Source organism: Sus scrofa, chromosome 1 (assembly GCF_000003025.6).
Source record: "Sus scrofa isolate TJ Tabasco breed Duroc chromosome 1, Sscrofa11.1, whole genome shotgun sequence".
NCBI classification, from domain to species: domain Eukaryota; kingdom Metazoa; phylum Chordata; class Mammalia; order Artiodactyla; family Suidae; genus Sus; species Sus scrofa.
Genome location: NC_010443.5, coordinates 250,287,291 through 250,311,952, shown reverse-complemented (window position 1 = coordinate 250,311,952; position 24,662 = coordinate 250,287,291). Strand labels below are relative to the sequence as shown.

The 24,662-nt window shown below is 48.7% G+C and overlaps 1 protein-coding gene across 1 annotated transcript in view; it reads left to right on the top strand.

Moving 5' to 3' along the window:
- EPB41L4B (erythrocyte membrane protein band 4.1 like 4B) overlaps positions 1–24,662 on the top strand; it is a 142,306-nt gene that overhangs the window by 56,945 nt on the left and 60,699 nt on the right. Inside the window, 10 exon segments of the mRNA XM_021067313.1 lie at positions 739–791; positions 4,497–4,617; positions 5,660–5,747; positions 5,967–6,055; positions 6,347–6,416; positions 6,514–6,683; positions 8,765–8,874; positions 11,308–11,338; positions 15,208–15,241; positions 20,075–20,139. Coding sequence (XP_020922972.1) covers positions 739–791; positions 4,497–4,617; positions 5,660–5,747; positions 5,967–6,055; positions 6,347–6,416; positions 6,514–6,683; positions 8,765–8,874; positions 11,308–11,338; positions 15,208–15,241; positions 20,075–20,139 — 831 coding nt within the window.

Here is a 24,662-nt window from a genome sequence, read left to right as displayed (position 1 = left end):
CACGGGCAGGACACTTGACACTCGGTGCCTCATCTCTGAGGGTGGGGCATGGGGGGCACCAGCAACACCCATGCTGGGGCTGACGCACTCGATGCAGTGACCACGTTGGCTGATACATCTATGAAAAGGCTTTGAAAGCTGGGAAGTGCTGTACCAATGTATGCCGTTAGTATTTTTCTAACTAAATTTGTAATAGTAAGTGCAAACAAGATGACTGGATTTGTAGTAACACACCTCTGTGGCGATGCCTCAGTTATTAGATGGCTTGCGTGTATCCAGCCATCCTGGCAATTTTAGATACCGTGTGTGTCTCTTTATTTTTAACACTCTGACCTCGTTTCAAGAAAGATTTAAGGCAGCCTGAAAAGATGCATGTACTATATCAAGATAAAATAAGTTTAAAAATAATAAGGGGAAAGGAAGGCTTTTCATTCTGTTTCCCACATGTCCCCATTCTTGTCAAATTCAGTAAAGTTGCCCACTATACCTCGACCTGAGAGAAACTATCCCTAGTTTCAGTGATGTTACCATATGATGAGAACTGACTTTGGGAAACCTGGAGTGTAAGTCAGCTTGTTTGCATTTTTTAATGTAGGCAGTAAAAAATAGAAGCCACCAAGAACAAAAACCTTTATCTAAATATCACTACCTTCTGAAAAATGCTGTCAGTGACATTTTGTATCGTTATGAATATTAAAGTCGTATTTAGAGTTAATTTCTTTCTTTTTTTCCTCCAAGATTGAAATGCCCCTATGAAACAGCTGTGGAATTGGCTGCTCTCTGCCTACAAGGTACATTATTCCCTAACGGAAATCAGCATTTTGAAGTCATTTCAGCAAATGAGCACCGACTGTGTACCGGGCCCAGTGCTCTGCTTTGGGGGTATAAATGCGCATGAGACAGTCTCTGTCCCCAAGTAGCTTAGTGTCCCATGAGGATCATGTGGCAGGATCCCACGTGATCTTGCTTGATCTCCGATTGTACATACAAATTCTAGGGTGGCTCCTACAGGGAGAGACCTGCCAGGAGGCTTGGAGGTGGAAGGCCCATGGGGGGGATGGGCCGATGAGGATGAACAGAGGAATCAGGGCACAAAGGAGAAAAGGACAGAGGGACACCAGCAGTTGCGTGGTGTCAGAGGGTGAAGTTCAAGAATCTGGGAAGGTGGGCGGCCTTGGCCCCGTTTAAAGAGCATGAACTTCATGGTGTCAGCAGTAGTGCCTCTGAAGGCTCTTAAGAGGGAGGCAGGCCTGGTTGGATATGCACTTTAGAAAGGCCCCAGTGGCTGTGATGGGGAGAAGGGACTGGAGCAAGACCAAGACTGGGACGGGAGGTACAGTGAGGAGGAGTGGCTGTAATTAAACGAAACTGACGAAGGCTGGGAGTTAACCCCCACCCCAGACCCCCTCCAAAAAAAGCAACACTGGCAGTACAAGGAGAAGGACCTGGTCACTGAGTGGAGTCAGACAGGACTCATAGGCTGTTACTGAGGGTAACAGCGAATGCTTAGAAGAAGATCTGGCTCCAGTGGTGGGGGGCGGGGGGGGTGGCATCTGTGTAGGCTCTTTTGGCTGAGACATACCGGTGGGGCCTCCAGTGTCTCTTGAGTCTCTGCAGATCGGGCTTCATCAGGCAGGTCAGGCTGTGAACACCGACAGGGGAGTCATGACTGTCACCGTTGACTCTTCCATCCATATGAGCCCTGGTGGATTTTAGTTTAAGATGCACAGGAAAGACTTGCTAAAATCTCCAGTGCTCCTTAAGAGGATACCAATGTGTAACTGCACATAAGGAATTTCGTCAGTACATCAGATAGACATATGCTGTGGACTCACTCATGTACCAGTGTGTGTGTCAGCTTCTATGGGGTAATGAATTATGATGTATTCATTCATAATTACTAATTATTTTTGAATGCCATAATAAGATTTGCTTCCAACTTTTATTTACCAAGTTTTACAGGTCGATCTTAGTCTTTTCAAATTATAAAATCAGTCCATGCTTATAGAACATCAGGACAGCAGTCAGACGAGTAGAAGGCAGGAAGTAACCCACTGTCCTACCCACAGACAGACAGAGTTTCTGTCTGTGAGTTTTGAGTGCGTTTACTTCTGGTCAGAGTCATATTCAGGTTTTTTGGTATGATTTTCAAATTGGTAATTTCAGTGCTTGTGTTTTGTCATGTTCCTACTCAAAAAGATGGGTTTTAATGACGGCCCATTACTCCCATCCCCTGGTACTTCCATTCCTTGGTCCCCTTTAGTGCTTATTTGATGGGGACATGGCATATAGCAGATGTTCAGTAAGTGCTGAATGAGGTTGAAGAGACCCCCCCCGCCCAAGGATTTTGGGTAAAGGGCAGTCTGTCTGTATGGTCCGAAGGCCCTTGAGGTGGCGGTGACGGTATTGTCGTCTGTAACCGCCTGCGCCAAATACATTGCTAAGTGCTTCACATGTCTTTCTGAGGCAGTGGTCCTTAAGGTAAGTGTCATAAGGATGCACAGTGGTTGGGGGAACTCGGAAGCGGACTGTCCCCTTGAACCAAGCACAGATTCTACCAGCTTGCCAAGTGGCATCCACCCTGGAGTTTCTGAGTTACCAGGAGGTCCTCCCATCAGGCTCAGTGGCCCGGTAGTAGGTGTCAGGGCGTAGTCAATGGGAGGAAAGTGTCCCTGTCCGACCTGGGGCCATCAGTCCACTGGAGCACCTTCTTCCTCCTGTGCTTGGTGATATCAGAGGCACAGTTAATCCAGTGTTGTCCAGACGCACCGGTGAACACGGGGCTTGCTTTGACCCATGGGTGCAGGATGGTTCATATCAAGGGGCTTTCTTCCCAGTGCACCCCTCTGGCCTTGCCAGGCCCCTGGCTTCAGTGTGACATCCTGGTCAGAGGTCAGTGGTTGCCCCCAGCCTGGGGAGCACAGCCTTCACCTTTTCTAGGCAAATATGTCCAGAGCAGAAATCTGCATTTGTGACTTTGCCAAGGCAGCACATGCTGACCCAGACCACCTGGTGGTCTCAGGGGTGCCATCCAGTTCAGAGCTGCAGGTGAGGGGCTAGGGTCAGGTGAGGAGACGGTCACTAGGTCGCTGCCTTCCGTCAGTCACTTGTCCCATGCAGTCCTCCACCACCCCTCCAAGTTTGGCATCGCTGCTTCCTCTGTGTGGACAGGGAAGTTTTATCCTTTTCTCCTGAAAGGCGGGCCCTGGGATGAGGGCTCAGAGGCCAATGGGAAGGGCTGCTGGGTACATAGGGTGTAGTCGCTGAGAGTGTTTAGTCATAATCTGGCTGGTCAGTTGGTGGGATGTTGTGTTAAAAAGTGGTTCTCCAAGTTTGTTCCCCAGGTCAGCTGCATCAGCATCACTGGGAACTTATTAGAAATGCAGGTTTTCAGGCCTTACTCCAGACCTATGGATTTAGAATCTCTGGGGTGGGGCCAGCAATGTATGTTTTAACGAGCCCTCCACATAATGCTGGTGCGTACTCAGGTTCCAAAGCCTGAATGTGAATCAGCCTGAATGTGAAACACTGTTGTGAATCAGTGTTTCTCCAAGTAATGGATGCACCACCCTCCTGGGCCTCTGGTGGAAAGGCAGGTTTGGCTCCAGTAGGTCCAGGGCGGGGCCTGAGATTCCGCGCTGTGAAGCTCCCAGGGGATGCCCACACTGCTGGTCTGCAGAGCACGCTTTGTGCAGCAAGGTGTTTGAGGTCATTAGAGGTAATAGCAAACCAGGTCCAGAGGATGGCTTTTCCTTCTGGAGTCTGCCTCCTGAGCTGTTCGGGTCGGGGAGCAGATAGAGTAGACCTTCCATTGATGTTCTGGAGGAGCGAGGCCCCCTGTGTCCTTGGGCCCTGCATCCCATGGGACTGTCGGCCAGAGCCAGGACCGTGCGTGGCTTTGGGCGCCCTCGTGGCTGCTGCTCCTTTCCGCACAGCCTGTTCCCCACACCCCCAGGTTCTGGCTGAGTTGCCTCGGTTGCTCCCACAGCCCTCTCTCCCCCTCCTCTCCCTCTCCCTCCTGACTGATTTCTTTCCCAGATTCTGCTTGCACCGAATTCCTGATTGGTCCTCTCCAGCACTGCAGACCCTGGAGTGCTGCTCCAGCCCACCCTTAACGAGAGCCTTGGTTACATGGATGTTTCTGGGCAGGTCCCTGCAGTTGCCTTTTATTGCTGATTTGGGCGCTACAGTTTTGTGGGGAAAATGTAACTGGGGCCTCCCTGGGCAGGAGAAATAGTCAGGAGAGAGACACTCATAACTGAGATGACGACGGCGTGTGGCCCAGGGAAGAGGGTAGTAGTCAAGTGACTCCTGGGGATTCTGAGTGTACCTATGGGGACCAAGTGGGAGTGAAATCCTCCTGAAAGAAGGGAGTTCGCTACACGTGAGGGGGGAACCTGTGCTATTTCCAGGTGGGCAAAACACCATTGGATCTGGTGCTCCAATAATCAGAAGCATTCACTGTCTCGTTTTCCTCCCTTTTATGAAACCCGCAGCCGAGCTTGGGGAGTGCGAGCTTCCAGAACACACACCAGAGCTTGTGTCTGAGTTTCGGTTCATTCCAAATCAGACAGAAGCGATGGAATATGATATCTTCCAGAGATGGAAAGAGTGCAGGTACCTTCTGATATATGCACTGGGTAGCATATATAAGCACGTGTTGGACTCTCTTATCTGCGAGTACAGTGGCTCTATTGAATGACTGTAAAATTGCAGTTCTAGCTCTTCACTTCTTTCTCTCCTGTGCTTCAGCTTCAGTCCTGCTTTTCCAAAGGCCCACATTGATGTCTCTTTTTTTTTTCCAGAGATGTACAGTAAAAACCAAACCATGTCCGTTTCTCCCTCTGGACTCTGGGGCTTGGTCCTGATTTGTTCATGGCATAGCCAGGGCCACCCCTGCCATCCCGGCACCCTAAAGAAGGCCAGGGGGTGCTGGCTTGATCCACTCCCGCATCCCTGGGGTTCTGTCCAAGGCCTGAGCAGCGAGGGCAAACCCTTTAGAAATGGGCCTTGTGGTTCCATACGGGGACGCTCATATTTGAGACCATGTGTTATACAGCATTACATTTCAGGACCGTGGTCACCACAGCTAAACCCAGACCTGTCATTTGTCTCTTGGTTTGTCCTCATTTCCCCATCAGTCACCCTAGTCGAGCAGTGACTCAGGCTGGAATACCTTTCCTCCCGCCCAGCCCATCTTTCCCAAACACCACCTGTGCCCAGGCACTGTTAGACTCCGAAACTGAGCTTGGTTTCCCGCTGTCCTGTAGTCACTCAGACGCTTCTGAAACTCATTCTCGTGTCCCAAGGACGTAGAAACGTGAATGTAGTCTTGCCGCTCCCTGCTCCCCGCCAGAAGCCACGCTGAGCAGGCAGCCGCGTATCCTTCCAGCCTCTCTCCTGGGGACACACCTGCCATGGATCTCCACGCACAAAATCGTTTCCTTAAGTGTTTCTATCATAAGCCCCACTCTGTCCTCTTTCTACTCCGTTAGCAATCTGTTCAATCTGTTCTCAGAGCTCGTGTTGTCGTGTTCATGTAAATCCACGTCCCTAGTTCCCTTAGTTGCCACGTGGCACCCCTTAGGGTGGCCGTGCCCTTCAGGCTTCTGTGGGTGTACGAGTGGCTGTTCACATGTGTCTCCTTGGTTTTTCGAAGGGGAAAGAGCCCTGCCCAGGCGGAACTCTCCTATCTGAATAAAGCGAAGTGGCTGGAAATGTATGGGGTAGACATGCACGTTGTCAGGGTAAGAACTGTGTGTGTTTGAGTAACTGGGTTTCCCTGGGACCGAAAGGCGTGTACACAGTGTGCAAACAAAGTAACAAAGTAAACAAAAGGCGTGTACACAATGTGCAAAGTAACAAAGTAAACAACGTACCTTACTGCACTGAGGAAACTGTTTTGCATTCTGCTCTGTGACAACCTGTTAGAACCCTGTACCGACTGTGCCTTCGTTTATTTGTAGGGAAGAGATGGCTGTGAATATTCTCTTGGACTGACCCCGACAGGCATATTAATCTTTGAAGGAGCTAACAAAATAGGCTTATTCTTTTGGTAATTTAGTTTTGTCCTCTCTTGAAAATGTCTTTTCCTCTTTGGTGGTGGAATTCTATGTGATGGATGATTATTGAGCGATCCTTGCTACACCCAGATTCATCTTAAAAACACACATCCTCTTGTATTTGTGGGTGTCTGACAAGGGCCGTGGCACTTGTGGATAATCACGTGCCGAATGAATGGTTTCTTTAGCAAATCTGAGCTTAAAGCGTAGAAAGGAAGCGGCTGTGTGATGTGTAGATGGTGTTCCTGGGGACTCTGCTTTTAAAACGTTTTCTGTCTGACCAGGCCAAAAATTACCAAAATGGATTTTAAAAAGAGCAAATTGACGCTGGTCGTGGTGGAGGATGATGATCAGGTAAGCCTTGCCCCCGCTCCTCCTCCTTGCCGCGAACAGCCCCGCATCGGTGTGACGGACACCTGTGTAACCGGGAACCCCGGGCTTTGCCTCCAAGGGCCGGGAGCAGGAGCACACGTTTGTGTTCCGGCTGGACAGCGCCAGGACCTGCAAGCACCTGTGGAAGTGTGCTGTGGAGCACCACGCCTTCTTCCGGCTGCGGACGCCGGGAAACAGCAAATCCAACAGATCGGACTTCATCAGGCTGGGGTCTCGCTTCAGGTTCAGGTAGGCACCGTCTCTGCAGCATGGTCATCGCTTCGCCGCCTTTTGGCCAAGGTCAAGTGTAGTACAGCACGATCACGTGTCTCGAAGGAGGCCAGCAGTGGTGTTTGTGGTGAATGGAGCAGTGGGTCCGCCTCCAGAGGCTTGAGGTGGACATCCCATCCCTGCATGTGTCTTAACCTTTGACCTTTCATCGAGTCACTGAAGCTCTTTGAGCTTCCATGTCCTCATTGATACAATGAGGCTAATCATCACCAAATTATTAACAGCTGCCATTTAGCAGGAACTATGTCTAATACAGTAGACACTAACCACATGTGGCTATTTAGACTAATTAACATTGAATACATTTTAAAATGTGGTTTCCTGGTCTCACTAACCATGTTTCAGGTGCTGGCTGCAAATGAGGCAGGTGGCCACCACATCAGATGATACCGACAAAGAACAGAAGCATCGTTTCAGAAAGTTCTGTTGACCACATTGCATTAGGCTTTGCACGTGTACCAACTCGTAATCCTCCCCTTGGCCTTAGTAAGATGGGTCCTCAGACTCTGCCCATCTCACAAATAAGGGAACTAAGGCCGGGAGGGGTTACATATCCTGCCCACAGTCACAGCCAGTCAGTGGTAGTAGGGCTGAGATTCAATCCCAGGCCGTTTGGGTCTCGTATTTAACCACTACTCTGTTGCCTTTCACATGCCAACATCAAGAAATTTGGTGATGGTGAAGAATGAGAGCTGATGTCACTGTGTGTGTGTGTGTGTGTGCGTGCGCGCGCGTGCATGTATGCATGACCCCGGGTAGGCTCAGAAATATTTGAATCTAAAAAGACCTTGAAGAAAGAATTTATTCTGACACACTTATGATTCTAAGACCACGTCCCTCCAAGTACACGAGCTCTCCCTGGGTGTGTGTCTAAAATGAGGCTTTAGGACCTCTTCTAAGGACTTTGTAATCAGAATCTATGGGTGCTCACTTGTGCCTGTTTGAATAAAGCCTGGGGATGTGCATTTTAAATGCATTCCCAGAGTCTATTTCTGAGGCTGTTTACAGATCCGCGAATTGCTCTTACAAGATCTAAAACTTCACATGGTTTCATAACCTCTACCCACACATGGCATGTCCTTGAACTCTATTTAAAATGCCAAACGATTTGCTCATTTCAAATTTTTCTCCTGTGCACTTGTGTTTAAGGAATTATTTTGTTTGAATGTATTTTTAAATGCTGTGGAAGGACGTGGCAGGCGGGGGGAGTGCTAATCTTTTTCTGAAAAAGACTCGACTCCCGGGTTCCCTGGAGGGTGGGAAATGTCACAACTGCAAGGGCTGGCAGAGGCTTCCCACACTGCACTGAGGTCTGCTCTGGTCGAAGTGCAGAGGCTGGGACTGTTGAGGTCGTTGCCCGGGTGGGCTTTTCCATCCTGGGAGGAAACCCCCATGGGACCGGCCCAGCCCAGGCTCCCTTCTGCTCTTTGAGGAGAAGCATAACCAGGAAGGGGAGTCTGGGGATGAGGTTGCCCCTTGGAGGCACTCAGAGCAGGTGGCAGGTGGCTCCTTCCGTGTGATCATAAACCGAGGGCGGCTGGAACGAGGCAGTGAGAGATCAGACCAAGACAGCATTGCCACCTGGAAGCTGCAGATGGGCATCAGGTTGATTGAAAGCCTTGGTGAAAACAGTAATGTTTTCCCTGGCATAGCGAGGAAAGCCAAGGTGTGTATTAAGTGGTCGTTGAAAGAGTTAAATGTCTACCTAATGTGTTTTAGAAAAAATCATTTTATGTGGGCTTTGGCATTGACTTAGCCAAATGTTCCAAATACTCAGACCTGCTTGGTTGGTGCAGTCAAGTGGCTGGTACCTAAACAGCAGGTTCTGTCCTTTGGTGGAAATGTAATATGGGCTGGATTTGGCAACAGTGACTGTATTTCCAACTGAAGGCTAAGTTTAGTGTGTGTCTTTATCAAAAGAGTTCAAGATAAGTTGAAATTTACATTGGCGCCCTTGGAAATAAAAGTTCACTTCCAAATACGTAGGATGCGCTGACATTCTGATATTGGTAGCATGCCGTGAAATATTTGCTTTCCAGCGGGCGGACGGAATATCAAGCGACCCACGGCGCCAGGTTACGAAGAAGCAGCACCTTCGAGCGGAAGCCTAGTAAACGCTATCCATCCCGGAGACATTCGACCTTCAAAGGTGTCGTGCTTCTCATTCTGTCTTGGGATTTTCCACTATGGTTTAGTTAAGCTCCAAGGAGTATTTGAAGGGACTTTGGACTGTTCTCTGTCATTCTGAAGCTTTCCACCAAATCAGGGTGGGATCCTCTTGGTGGCAATCAGGCCACTCTTGCATCTGTCTTTAGTCTTTCTCCTTGGGTATGCTCATTTTCTTCTGCCCCTTTTCTGCATTTTTTTCTTGGGCCTCTCTGCTTCCATTGGACCTGGGACCCCAGGGGTATCATAGGGAAACATTTTTCCTGCCTGTGAAGACAGCACCATGTCTCAGAGGGGCAAACAGTCCCTTCTCTCCTCCAACGTCCACTTTCAAGTGGGGACATCAATCTCTTGCCAACCAGAATTCTGACCACCTAAGAGCAGAACCCGAACTGTTAAGTACTGGGCTCAGGTCCCACGGTCAGTCCAGACCCATCCTGCACTTGAATGTAGCCAGGCCCCAGGAAGCTTGCCCCGCGCCTCCTCCCAGCACCCTGAGCAGCCTCTGTTGTTTACTCCTGTGGCCTCGCACCTGTCTGAGGCTTGGAACCCAGCACAGAGTCCATCAGCTGATGAGCGAGCTGGGCTCGTTTCTGTTTGAATCCACTCTAGATCCCTTCCCGTAGCTCTCCCGTGTCCACACTTGATTACGGCTCCCTTTGGGACACCTAGTTTAGCACTAAAATGCTTGCACTTTCATAGCAGGGCCTCTACCCCCCCACCCCACCCCCCAATATCATTTCCTCGTAGTGGCCATTCTCTACGCTTCTTGTATAACTCAGGACTTAGTGGGTCCTTGTGGGACGTGGCACCTATGCCTTCCCTGTGGTCCCCACTGTTTCCTTCCTTTTTCGACCAGTGGTACAGTAGTGTGGCCCTCAGAGCTCTCTAAAGCCATTCTGGCTGCTTCTGTGGGGAAAAAAATTCCAGAGCCCAGTGGGTGTGGCCTCACTTTCTAGAAAGACCAGAGGGGAGAGGGTGGGGGTGTTCTCAGGGAGGGGTGACAAATTGTCAAGGGGGATTGGTTGCAGGAGCTGGGGGAGGTGAGTGATGCTGTCTGGGTGGGGTGGGGGTGGGGCTGGGACTCTCTCTGCCCCGAGGGCTGGTTTACATCCCTGCTGAGCACTATGCTTGTGCCTGTAGCCAGTTGGGTCAAAGTTGCCCAGAAACCCCCTGGTATAAACAAGAACTTTCCAGATGAGTCTGTCCATAGTGCTGTCTCTGGACAGCAGTGAGCGCCCAGTCCTGGGACTGTGCAGGCACAAGGGGAAAGGCTGCTCGGGGTGGCTCCTGCAGAGGGAGAGGCCTTGACCCCACGGGGTGGCCTTAGAGCCCTTCCAGACTCCAGGTTCTGGGCAACTCCTTCACCTTCTTTTCTGGTTTCAATTATTTCTCTCCTTTATTTTATCAGCATTTTCTCCAGCTGGAGTTCTGGCATTTTTGTGAAACTTTTAATGATTTTTCCATGCTCCCTGCACCCTTTTTGGATTTGTGTGTGTGTGTGTTTTTTGCTTTTTAGGGCTCCACCTGCGGCAAATGGAAGTTCCCAGGCTAGGGGTTGAATCAGAGCTGTGGCTGCTGGCCTACGCCACAGCCACAGCCACACCAGATCTTAACCCACTAAGCAAGGCCAGGGATTGAACCTGCATCCTCATGGCTACTAGATGGATTCATAACCCCTGAGCCACACCAGAAACGCCCTTTTTTTAAAAAACCAAAAGGGAGTCTAGATCCGTGAGCTCTACCTCTATCCATGGTCCCTTCCACAGACTCACACCCCAGCCCCAGTCGGAAGCACCTGCTCCACGCTCCCCAGCACAGGCTCCTGCTGGTGTTTCTGCCTTTATAGTCACCTCATGCTGTTTTCGATTTTATGTGCCTGTCTCCAGGTCAAGACTGCGCTTCTCAAGAGCAAGGACAGTCTCTGGGTCCTAGAGCTCCTGGCCCTGGGAACTCACTCTGGGAGCATTTCCTGAGTGAATTGGAGGGTGGGGCACAGAGGGAAGGAGACTGACTTTTGCTTTAGAAAGGAGAAGTAGCCAAGGTGAAGATTCTGCCTCCTGGGGTTGAGCCTGCTCTCAGATCACAGAGGTCTCTTCCCTAGTCCTTGGTAAAAAGTGGCAAAGATGGGTGTCCCCTTCCTGGCGCAGTGGAACCAAATCCGACTAGGCACCATGAGGTTGCAGGTTTGATCCCTGGCTCTGCTCAGTGGGTTAAGGATCCAGCGTTGCCATGAGCAGCCATGGTTCGGATCTGGCATGGCTGTGGCTGTGGCTGGCAGCTGTAGCTCTGATTAGACCCCTCACCTGGGAACCTCCATATCCTGCAAGTGGGGCCCTAAAAAGAAAAAAAAAATGTACAAATGAAAGTGGTGAAGCTCTCTAAGATGGTCATACTTTTCTGTTTTTCTTTAAAGCAAGCAACCCGGTGATAGCAGCTCAGTTCTGGTAAGTGCCTCCCGGAAATGACCGCCTTTACTTGCAATGTGGACTTTTTCTTTCATACATTTAAATCACAAGGGGAGGCACCTGATGGTCCCCTCCAGCTCCCCACCCCCACCACCACCCCTTTTTCAACTGCCTGGCCAAACCATCTGCCTGGCTTTCAATAAGGGCAAGATAGAATGTTCCAAGTCAGTTTGCTTTTTGGAGAACACAGCTGCTTTGTTGGAGCGGCTTTGTGCTTTGTTTATTGTAACAGTGGGTGAGAAAGGTGATAGGAATGTGTGTGTGCACAGTGTGCTAATGGCATTGCCAGCAGGGATGGGACAGAAAGGCCGAGCTCTGGAGCAAAAGCTCCACGAGAACAAAGGCTGGATTCGCTCAGTTACGTGCAGGTTTTATGTCACACCACGTAGAAGACCTTTATCAGACACCCAGTGCCCTTCCTGCAGGAAGGGAGCTCATCACAAGACCGAGTCTCTAGCGCGGGTGTCGGGTGTCCGCGCACTTTTCTGGAAAGTGCCGGGTAGTACATGTTTTAGACCTTGTGGGCGCTGCTGTCTCTCTCGGCATCTCTCCGCTCTGCCCTGGGAGCAGGAAAGCAGCCTAGACAGTGTGTAAATGAACTTGACTTACAGGTGCAGGGGGGCCCGGTTTGGCCCGGGGGGCGTGGTTCACCACGCCCTCCTCCAGCACCTGTGGTCTTGATCTTTCCTGTTGATGGGAATCACCTGCTGAGATTTGACACCCTCTGCCAGACCACACCCCAGGCTGATCAAATTAGTCTCTGGGGACAGGACCAGGCCACTCTGGTTTTTAAGGCTCCCGGGTGGGTTCAGCCTTTCCACCCCGGATAAGACACTGTTCTACCTGGCGTGTTCCTCTTTCTCTCCCCCAAACAGTTGTTTCCTTTCCCTTCTGCTTTTTAGGGCCACACCCAGGGCAGATGGAAGTTCCCAGGCTAGGGGCTGAGTCGGAGCTACAGCTGCCGGCCTACACCACAGCCACAGCAACATGGGATCCCAGCCCTGTCTGCGACCTACATCACAGCTCACAACAACGCTGGATCCTTAAACCTACTGAGCAAGGCCAGGGCACACACCCAAGTCCTCCTGGAGACGAGTTGGGTTCGTTACCGCTGAACCATGATGGGAGCTCCTGAAACAGTTGTTTTCTTATGCGAGTTTTGGCTTCGGTGAACAGCTGTCCTGCTAGAAAGTCAGACTATAATTGTTTTGGCCCTTGTGTCCAAGCTCCAGCCGTTGGTAGCCCCATAAGTTATTAGCCTCTGGTGGTCCCAGGCAGGGGTCTCAGGCTGCCAGGGAGGGTGGGGTTTGAGATCAGCACAGCTCAGTGTGCCTTGTGCTCTGGAGACTTGGCAGAACGCAGTGCATGGGGAGCAGGTTAGTGAAAAGAGCTTGGCCAGGGGATTGGGAGGCCTGTTGTCCAGCCCAGTGTTGCTCTAACCCAGCACGGGGCCTCTCTTTTTCTCATTTGAAAACAAAAAGGTTGGGATTAAGGATCTGGCATTGTCACTGCTGTGGCTCAGGTTGCTGCTGTGGCAAGGGTTCAATCCCTGGGCCCTGGAACCTCTATGTGCCATAAACTCAGCCAAAGAAATAAAACAAAATAAAATGAAAACAAAGAGGTGAGTTTTTCAAACATTTTAGCCTCTGATCCTCCTCCCAGCCCCTGAAGGAAAGCTGACACGCAAGTCCAACACAGAGAATAGGCCTCAGTGGGGCTGCTCTGGATGATACCCACTGGGGAGAAGAGGGCAGGGCTGGCACCTGCTGCCCAACCCCCACCCAGGCAGCCCCCAAGGCACCTCCAAGGACCCCCAAGGTTCTGGAGAACACAGCTGGCCCTTGCTTCACACAGCTGGAAACTCAGCCTCTCCTCTCTGATTCCTCACGCCACCTGCAGTGCCATTGGGCTGGCGTGAGGTGTCTGGCTTTGATGTCTGCGTTCAGTTCTCAGCATCTCACGGAGGGTCCCGAGAGCCCTGTCGAACTGCTCCTCATCACACCCACCCCCATGGGTGGGAGGAGGTTTCAGGGATCCTGCAAGGGTGGTTATAGGCCCACAAGCTTGCCCTGGTTTCAGGATCCCTGGGGAGGGTAGTAGGCTTCAGTGTCTGCACCTGTCAGTGGGTCTTGCTTTTAATTCTCAGGGGCTTGTGAGTTACAGCATTTCTTTCCTTTTCTTTTTTTTTTTTTTCCTCTCTCTCTAAGGGAGTGGTTGTTTTCTTTGTTTTTACCTAATAAAATTACATTTTCCTCTTAGCATCTAGTAGAGATTATGTATGTCGGAAACCAAAACAAACTAAAAAATCTCTACCAGAAAAAAAAAAAAAAAGAAGCCCAGCCCCAGTAAATATACCCTTTGGGAATAAATGAGCTAATAACCACTGTTCACAGCTGCTCAATTGCTCTCCGCATCCCATGGGACTTTGGGGTGGAGCGGACTGCTGTGCAAGCCCCGGTGAAATTGTGCTCTGGGCACAGAGGTGATGCCAGGAAAACGGCACCTTGCTGAACACTGAGCCCTCCTGGTGCAGCCAAGGGTGAATCTGGCCTAGAGCCTGGCTCCGTGCACTGGCCCTCTCTGAAAACTAGAACACAGAGCTATTTAGACCCCAAGAAAGAGTTCTTAACCACAGTATGTTTCCCTTTCATTGTTGGAGAAACAGTAAACCTTGATTTTAAACATGCCACCCTAGCAACACAGCCCAGTGATTGTCCTGGGGTAGTTTGTGGGTTTTTTGGCAGAAAAACAAAACCAAAAAGCAAGCTTAGATGCCAGGTTTGCATATTAAATATGTTGTGTTTTGCACCAACCGTCCCCACCCATACTGTTTACCATACTTTTTTATACTTTAGATTCCATCAGAATAGGATCATGCCTGAGGAGCCCAGAACCTTTCCAAGGCTCTCAGAGAGCCAGCGTGCCTTAGAGGAAAGGATACAGGCCTTGGGATTATGCAAAAGTCACTTCCCATCTTTGTCCTGCCATAGACTTGCCGGCAAGTCTCCTAACTTCTCTCTTAGGCAGCCGTTCCTTTATCTGTTTTATGAGGTGGTAACATTTATTGACCTCATAGCCTTGTGGTGTGGATTAAATAATAAATAACAGATGTGAAGTTCCCAGTAGCGACACTTACATGGAATGAACATTCCTGAGTGGTGGCCAGATTGTGGTGGCATTGTTGAGAACAGTGGGACCCACAGTGGCGGGTGCCGGCAAGAGGCTGGAGGTTCTCCCTCCAGCGAGCTCTGGGCATCACTGGAGCTGCCCAGTACTGTGGGCTCCCCCCTCCAAAAATGCCAGGGCACACCTGGAATGGGAGCTAAAATTACTTGGTTTGCCTAACTGAAAGGACCCCTTTTCTGTGACCAAAACGTAACATTGCAAGCAGGATTCAGGAGTATCACCTCTGTGTTTCCATTTGTGAGTGCTAAAGTGACAGAGGAGATCCACTGTTCCGTTTCCCCAGTTATATGTTTATTTAAGCTGTTGGGAACCAAAGAGAAAGAATATGCAAACCATAGCATTTGGAGTGGATTAGCAGTGAGATCCTGCTGTACAGCACAGGGAACTGTATTTAATCACTTGTGATGGAACGTGATGGAGGACAATGGGAGAAAAAGATTATACGTGTGTGTGTGTGTGTACCTGGGTCACTTTACTGTACAGCAGAAGTTGACAGAACATTGTAAATTGAATAAAAGTAAAAAAATAATTGAAAGAGTACCTGTGAAAGTTGCTAACAGGATAGCTAGCGCCTAGGATTAGTTTTCCATTGATAAATAAATCAGTAACGATGCCACTTTCCAACCTGTTAACCTAATTTTCCTTTTCTTTCTTGTTTTTAGCTCTAAAACAAATCCTGAAGTCCATAATTACCAGGTGAGCTGTTGCTTTTCAAGATTTTCCTAGCATACGTCTTTAAAGTGTCTAAATTTTCACCACTGAGCCATCCTTATGCTTATAATCAAGTTTTGAAGAAATAACAACAGAACAGTATGTGTATTTTTTTTTTTTTTGAGAAAACGATAAGAGGAGAGCCTTTACCTCTGACCCCTGTTTCCTCTTGGTCATCGGAGCTGCCTGTTTTTCTTAACCACATCCCCTGGCAAGCAGCAGGGATATGTGTTCTAAGTTCCTGGGTGGTCAAACACAATCTCTCGGGGGCCCTCAAGCGAGGCGGTTTTCTGTCCAAGAGTGTCCTAAGTCCAGGGAACATGAGTCCCTGGGGTGCCTCTGGGAGAGGATGTCTCGGTCACACGTTTGGGAAATGCCGCCTCCTTCACGCCCTTCTTGGGTCTTACGGTGCCTGTCAGCATGTTGAAAGTACCGAGAAATCCTTCAAGGAAGACACGAAACGAAAAAGTTTTCATTTTTTTTTTTTAATCCAGCATTTCCCCCAAATCATTTGACTGTGGGACAGCCTACCCACCATTGAAAAAAAAAGAAAGCTAGCCACTCCCTGCCACTTTCTTTTGGTGGCATATCCATTAACATGAGTGGAGCAGTGGTTTCCAGGACCTGCTTGGCAAAGCATTGTGCCAGGCCTGTTGCCTGCAGAAGGAGCAGAGAGAGGTTTCCATGGCTGGTGTTCTGCTCTTTCACAAGATGGCCAGTCCATGTCCGAGCCCCCCGCCTGCCCGCCAGCCACTTCCCCTGGGTAGCTCTCGCTGGCTAGTCACAGCCTACTACAACCTAGGTCCGACTTGAACTTCCTATATTTATTGTCCCTGCTCTTCATCATACATCATATGTTCAGTTCGTGGAGAATCACAGCATCATTGCCCCATAATTTTTTCCTGCTGTTTCTCCTCTGCCAGGAAACCTTCACCTCCATGGGGCCTTCTCTAAGCCTCTGGATTGGAAGTCAGCAACACCAGCAGCTCTCAGCCCTCCTGCACATTAAGAACCATCTGGCAGGCTTTAAAAAAAATAACCCATGTTTGGACCTCAGCCTGGGCTTATTTAGTCAGAAACCTGAGGATGTGTGGGATCTGGGTATCGGTGGGCTTCAGTGCCGCTAAGGTGGTTCTGATGAGCAGCCAGGTGGGGGCCCTGGGTTCTCAGGTTGCCATGCACTTAGAAGCAGCATCTGTATCTGATGACCCCAGAGGTCAGCTTTCTTGTCCTGGGCAGCTGTGACTGTCCAGGGGACCCTCTTCTTGCAGGTTTCTGTATCCCATCAGCAGTCTGGCTTTGAATGTCACATGGAATATTACTCCATGGTGAATTCACTTTGGAGCCTTACTCTTTTTTTTTTTTTTTTTTTTTTTTGGTCTTTATAGGGCCACACCCGCAGCATATGGAGGTTCCTAGGCTAGGGGTCCCATCAGAGCTGTAGCACTGGCCTACGCCACAGTCACAGCCATGTGGGATCCGAGCCTTGTCTGTGACCTACACCATAGCTCATGGCAATGCTGGATCCTTAACCAATCCACTGAGTGAGGCCAGGGATCGAACCCTTGTCTTCATGGATGCTCGTCGGGTTCATTAACTGCTGAGCCGAGACAGGAACTCCATGGAGCCTTGTTCTAATCAGTCTCTTTCTGGATCCTTCATTACTGTAGATATTAATTCCTTAGCTGGGGATGGGATCCCAAGGTGCATTATCTTCATGAGGCCTCCAAATTATGTTCAAGAAGAATTTTGTGATTTTATCGTTCGTACATGAAAGCTTATTTCTAATGTGTTAAATCTGGTTGTGACTTCCAAGAGAATAATGTGTAAAAAATGCTTTGCAATGATATCACTTATATGTGGAATCTAAAATATGGCACAAATGGACCTATCTCCAAAACAGAAACAGACTCGCAGACATGGAGAACAGACTGGTGGTTGCCAGGGGGCAGAGGAGGGAGTGGGAAGGACGGGGAGTTTGAGGTTAATAGATGCAAACTATTAAAATGGATAAGCAATAAGCTCCTACTGTACAGCACAGGAAACTGTATCCAATCTCCTGGGATAGACTTGGAAGATAATTTTTAAAAAAGAATGGGGGGTGTGTGTGTATAACTGAGTCACTTTGCTGTACAGCAGAAATTGGCACAACATTGTAAATCAACTATAATTTAAAAAAAAAAAAAAAAGTGCTTTGCTCCTGGAAGAGGAAAGGCCAGGTTTCCCAGTTGCCTTGCTTTCTTTGGATTCTTGAGTCTTCTTAGTCACAGATTTTTTTGGGGTGGGGGCGTGGGGTGGGGGGACTTAAGAGGTGAGTGGATAGAATGTTGTTGACGGGTGATTCGTGCTTGAAGAGGAGAAAAAAAAAATCCTTTCCAGCTCAGGCTGCCCCTGGCCCAGCAGCCTCGCAGGTGTGCCCTTGCTCTGCTTGGAGTGAATGTCAAGGCAATTGTTCATTAAAATCAAATCCACAAAAACTGTTACCTACCTGTTGCTCTTCTCCTAATATCTTTGGCAACCGCTGGCGCTCTGCTCCTTGGCAGCCTTAGAGGTGCCATGCTGTTCTGTCAAGGTTTGGGAGTAAATTGACCAGGAAGAGAATATCCTGAGAAGCGGCCTGATAAGCATCTGAGTGCTGAGGAAGGTTTCGAGGAAGGTGCTATTGCAGCATCGATGTTGCTCTGAGCTCAGCAAGCGTCGCCAAATGCGAAGGGTGGATTGCTGTGTTTGCGATGAGAACACTACTGGCATTTGGGGCAGGATAGTTCTTCGTAGCTTGGGGACTGTTCCTAGAGTTCCAGGAGGTTTAGCTTCCCTCTTCTCTGCCCAAGGGGTACAGGTAACCCTCGAGTCATCGTGACAAGCAGAACCGCACATAGGTATTTCCAGTTGTCCCCAAGGGGACAAAACTGCCCAGGTTGAGAACCGTGTGGGTTAACATTTAAAAATACTCCTTTGGAGTTCCCTTTGTGGCTCAGTGGTTAACGAATCCAACTAGGAACCGTGAGGTTGCTGGTTCGATCCCTGGCCTCGCTCAGTGGGTTAAGGATCCGGCGTTGCCGTGAGCTGTGGTGTAGGTCACAGACTTGGCTCGGATCTGGCGTTGCTGTGGCTCTGGCGTAGGCCGGCGTCTACAGCTTGGATTAGACCCCTAGCCTGGGAACCTCCATATGCTGCACGAGCTGCCCTAGAAAAGGCAAAAAGACCAAAAAATAAAAAAAAAATAAAAGTACTCCTTGGAGTTCCCGTCATGGCTCGGTGGCTAACAAACCCGACTAGTATCCATGAGGACTCGGGTTCGATCCCTGGCCTCTCTCAGTGGGTTAAGCTTTTGGCATTGCCGTGAGCTGTGGTGTATGTAGACCGTAGATGCAGCTTGGAACCCGCGTTTTTGTGGCTGTGGCATAGGCTGGCGGCTACAGCTCCGATTGAACCCCTAGCCTGGGAATCTCCACATGCCGCAGGAGTGGCCCTAAAACAACAACAACAAATTCTCCTTGATAGCTTTAGAGGGTGAATAAATTACCAGAAGAGACCAAGGAGGGTTCTGGAATAACTTCTTCCCAGGTCATTATGGATAAGGTGCCCACTTATCCCCAAAGAATCTAATTTGATGTTTGAAGACAAGGCGTATAGGAGAGAAAGGTCTATTTCTGTTCTCGGTCACTCTCTGTTGTTGAAGACCCAGTTGGTGGAGCCTCATCTGGGGCCTGGCCGTGTGACCCAAACCCCTAAAACACTTCAGCTTTGGGCAAATCATCTATTGACTCTCTGGGCTTCTGTATCCCCTAAGAGAGAGAAATGTGAAGAGACTGCACGAGGGAGGTTCCACAGCCCTGGTCAGCTTTCAGATTCTGTTCCTGAGAGGTTTTCTCCAGATTCCTCTGTCCTCGAGGATGTCTGGGTGTGGGGTGGGGGGCCCTCAGACTTGCCGACCACACCTTTGAAGAAGAGGGAGGGGGCCCCTAGGAGGGCCTCTCAGGGCGGTGGAAAGTGAATTAACAGCATTGCTGAGAATTTTCCGTGGTAGAAAATGGGTTTCTGCTTACAGGAAGGGAGAAGAAGGGGAAGAAATAATTAAAAGAATCAGAGTGGCAAAACTATGGTGACTGGGATGTCAGGAGAGCCTAAATTTGCCCCAAAGAAAGTTTAGCCTTGTGAAGCGTCAGGGCTCTGGCTGTGTCTGGGACCGCTGCCCTCTGCAGGCCAGATGTGGATCTGCAGCCCCCTGAACCCGCCGCCAGGCCCTTTTTGTAAAATGGGCACATTACTTCCTTTCTTCTTTTTTTATCAGGATAGTGGTGCCCTGGATGGTTTGGGCGTTTGGTTGGTAGTTTTTTTTGGGGGGGGTGCATTTTGTTTGGGACCGCATTTTAGGAAAGAATTCTATTGCTTACACAAGGGCGAAAGAATTTGCCCACAATCTGCTGCCTCGATGTCTATCTGTTCAGTCCCTGTCTGTTTCCAGATGTAGCTGTTTACCCTCAGCTGTCATCCTTTTCAGCTCATGACCAAAATTGTTTCTAAAGAGGAACTTACCTCCGTTCTCCCCATGTCTGTGGCCCCTTCTGTGGGTTCCCTTGGGAGAGATGAGTGCACCCTGGCCTGGGCGTCCTGCGGGGGGCCCTTTCAAGGCAGATGCTCCGACCTTTCTTCTTGGAGGGCAGTCCCCAGCCTTTGTCACGGGGGAAATGTGATATCCTGGGAGACGTTTGCTCCCCCAGCCAGGGTTCAATTAGAGCCTTTCCACTCACAGCCACTGGAGACCATTGCCCACCAAAGGTCATGGAATAATCAAGTGTGTTCTTTTATTTCTAGTCTCAGTATCATCCCAATCTCCACCCCGGCCAGCCTCGGTGGCACCCTCACTCCCCAAACGTCAGGTAAGTGCTCGGGCTCGCAGAGCTGTCTTTCCCCCAGGGTTCTCCTTTTCTGCTTCCTTACGAATTAAAATTCTGCATCCGAAGCAATTGTCAAAGAGTTGTCTTGTCCTGACCGGGCTGAATAATTTGCCACGCAAAAGAAGCCAGCAATAGGTCAGGTCTGGATTTGCTGAAGTTATGCTTTTTGAAATAAAAATGAACCGGGCAGGGGTTTTTTGGTGTTGTTTTTAAGTCATTCTAACCTCAGATATTTTGGGTTTGGTTTTATGTCTGAAATGTTACTTAAATTTTCTAAGTAACATTTTCCTGTCCTGAGAATTCATTTTCTAAAAATGTGACTCAAGCTCAGGGTTTTTTTGTTGTTGTTGTGGGGTTCCCCCCCACCACCACCACCACGGGTGGGGTGGATGGTTGCTTTTTGTTGGCAGTGGATCTTTTTCTAAACCTATGGGTCGGTAAACTTTTTTCTGTAAAAAGCCAGAGAGTCCGTATTTTCAGCTTTGGGGTCTCTGTCACAACTACTTAACCTCTGCCATTAGAGCTTGAAAGCAGCCACAGACAATACCTAAGTGAACGGGTGTGGTTGTGCTCCCTTAAAGCTTGTTTCTGAAAACAGACAGTAAGTGGGATTTAGGCTGCGGGCTATGTTTATCCACCTCTGCCCTAACCTCCCACCACCATCCTTCTTAAGTAAACTGGCACCTGCCTTGCTGCATTTACGGTTAAGCTTAAGCGTTTTTTAATGCCAGCTTTGTAAAGGCAAACGTTCCTTTTAAGATTTGAATTTCAGATCAGTCTTAATTGATGTTTATGTGAGAAGCTCTTTCAGAAACATAGTTGGTGAATGCAGTTTGCATAAAGTTATTTCTCAGTGAGATTGCTAGCCTCACTCCTTGAGAAAGTACGTGAATGGAGGGATGGAAATAAATCCATTTAGAACAAGGCATATGAGAGCAGTTTGTTCTTGACAGTTCTTACTGAGTTTGTTGAGGCTCCTGTAGGACAACAGCGCAGTTTGATTCTAAGTACTTGGTAGTCATGTAACTTTTAAAAGCAAGTTAGGAATTCCTGTCATGGCTCGGTGGTTAACGAACCCAACTAGTATGCGTGAGGATGTGGGTTCAATCTCTGGCCTCGCTCAGTGGGTTAAGGATCCGGCATTGCCATGAGCTATGGTGTAGGTCGCAGATACGGCTCAGATCCCACGTTCCTGTGGCTGTGGTGTAGGTTGGCAGCTATAGCTCCAATTCCACCCCTAGCCTGGGAACTTGCATAAGCTGCAGGTGCGGCTCCACAAAGCCCCCAAAAATAAATAAAAGCAAGTTAGACTGGTGAAGTAATACTTCTAAATGTTTCTGTATTGCAGAGGCCATTTCTTTTCTAGACATGAGACACAGAAGAGATTTATGTAAATGCTTTTTAATTTAACCTTGTGTTTTCAAGATGTAACACTTATTTTTGCCTGTCTTAATATATTAGTTTCCTTGTGAGGCCGACCTAGCCCAGTGTTTCACCCCGAGAATGCTGGGGAGGCTGGACCAGTGCTGCTCACAGGTGGCCCTGCTGCCTGACAGCGTGACTGTCACCTGGGAGCTTGTTAACGCAGAGCCCCAGCCCTGCTCTGGACCTACTAGATCTGAATCTCTGGGGGTGGGACTCAGCATCTAGTGTTTTATCAAGCTCCCCAGGAAAAGAGAACTATTTGGTCCAACACTTTTGGAAAGTGCTGCATACAGCATCCCCAGTGTCCCTGTGCATGGCAACAGCCCTGGGGGGGGGTTCTGTAGAAAGGGAACCTTTTTTACCTGTCGCCTAGCTTTCCCCAGTTTGACTTGCCCATCAGGCGCCCTTGGAGGGATGAAGTTGATCAAGAACCTGCATCGGAATTTTAAAAATTATTTAAAGTAGGAGTTCCCTGGTGGCCTCGTGGTTAGGAATCTCTCCAGTGTTGTCACTACTGTGGCTCAGGTTGCTGCTGTGGTGTGGGTTTGATCGCTGGCACAGTGTGGCCAAAAAAAAGACCTTAACATAGAAAATCCATTCCATTCCTTTCCATTTGTGAGCCATCCCTATTCGCGTGGTTCCTAGTGTTCCCAGCCCATTTCCCGTGTGCTTGTGTTGCTTCACTCACCTCTCTGAATTGTCTTCCATCCCCCCACTAACCCGTTCACTCTGCAAACAAAACAGGCCATCCTTTCAGGATGACAGGCCACATTGGAAAGCATCGGCCAGTGGAGATGACAGCCATTTCGATTATGTCCACGACCAGAACCAGAAGAACTTAGGAGGAGTGCAGAGTATGGTGTATCGAGATAAACTCATGACCGCACTTTGAGAGACTGAAGCCTCTTACTTCCATTCACCATCATAGTCTTGTGACATCCCATGGAAAGTGTCTTGGCATCACACGGATGTGTCTGTCAAAGTGTGTCTGAGGAATAGTTCCGAAAGGTGTTTTCAGTGGCCCTGTAAATATTTGAAAACAAGCACCATAGGTAGTCATAATTTACTGTTGACTGCATTCTCAATAAAATGAAGGTAGTTGAAGGCTCAGGATATTCTAAGATTAAAATTGGAGTGTTAAGTCTGTGTTTATCATATTGCTGTGTACCTGGTATTTCTTTGTTATTTAATGAATGGGACCAAATACAACCAGAAAACCTTGGGAAGATGGCTCTGTAGAGAGGACCGCAGAGTACGGCGGTGGGAGCTGAGGTCGCCAGGGTCCAGCCTGTGCCATAGTATGATCTTGGACAAACCGTTTTCCCGTTGTTGGCCTCATTTTCCCATCCTGAGAAGAGCAAGTTTGGACTCAATGATCACAGGGTCCTCTCTCCCTCTAAAATTCTGTGATTTATCAACATGTAGTATTTTTAGGCTTAGGACATAACACTCAGACCTTTTCTAACAGAGGGTTACCTCTTTCAGAAGCTAAATAAAGTACATGATGTGTTAGATGTTATATAAATGCAGGGCGATTTTGAGTTTCCTGTCTTAACGCAGTTTAGCCACTTTGACTCTCAGCAGTTTTATTAATCATACATTGCGTAGTGCCCGTTTTTATAGAAGTTGCTGCTCAAGTACAGGAATAATTCTTTTATGTCGTAATGATTGGTGCTGCTAACTTGCATGATTTCAGAAGACATAAATATGCATACACACTGTTGGAAGGTATAGAATTCGAGGGTTGGTTTTTACCCCAGACTTCATTCTTTTAAAAAGCAGCATGCAATCTGAGACCTATTTATGACTCCAGTATAATGAAGTTGTGCCAAAGCATTCTGTAGAAGAGGATAGGAATGTGTTACACAGTCTTATTGTAGAACCAGAAGTCAATATGTTGTCTTTTAGGGTAGAACTAGTACCCAAGTATTTATTTCCCCCCATTTCAAGCCTGCGAGCGAGACATTTTTTTTCCTCTTGATGGGAAAGCCTGTGTATTTTTGTGAAATCGATTCTTGTGCTATTTTTATTTGGCCCTTTTAAGCCTTTTTTAAAAATAAATTGCCATCCCTTGGGATAGTTCATTGCCAACATCCAATCTTTTTTTTCTTTTCTTTTCTTTTTTTTTTTTTTTTTTTCTTTTGAGGCCCACACCCGCTGCATATGGAAGTTCCCAGGCTAGGGGTCGAATTGGAGCTCCAGCTGTCGGTCCGCACCACGGCCACAGAACCTCAGGATCCAAGCCGTGTCTGTGACCTACAATACAGCTCAAGGGAGCACCAGGTCCCCAGCCCACTGAGCGAGGCCAGGGATCAAACCTGCATCCTCATGGGTACTCATTGGATTCATTTCTGCTGCTGTGCCACAATGGGAACTCCTGATTTTTTTTTTTTTTTTTTTCCGGTAACCACAAAAATCTATCCAGAAGCAGGGAATCAGCTGCACACCCCGCACAGTGGAGTCCGTCACCTAACAAACTCTCCCCAGGGTACGTGTTTACAGGTGTATTTCATCTTAGCTGATGTTGTGATGCTCAGTGTATGTGCTGCATACAAATAAATGTGCTCCGAATCTTTTAATCTTACTGATGCATTTTTCCAAATGTGTTTCCAAGGAATAAAGATTACTCTTGCTTTTTTTTTTTTTTTGACTCCATCTTCATTTGATGCTGTGGCCGATGTAGGTGCTGGGATGGTGGGATCCCACTTGGGAATCTGAAGGTGGCCTGAAACAGACTCAGCCTAGAATGAGGTTGCTCTTGGGAAGTGTGGCTCTTCTTGTAAGCACAGTGGCGGAGCTGTTTCTTCATCTGGGGCAGCTCTGGCGAATGTTCTCGTACCTGGTCACAGGTGGCAGTGGGGTTTCCATTGTGACAGTTCTGTGGTGAGAGTGGGTGTTTGTCCCGGCGACCACGGCAGTTCCTGGTGGAAAGACCTCCCAGCCTGTGTGTGTGGCCTCCCAGAGATTGTGTACATTTATCCAATAACTGCTAATAAATACCTTTCTGCTGAAAATAACGAGTGCATTCGCTGGCTGCAAACAAGAAGTCTAACTGGTATGTACACAGATGACCTCCTGAT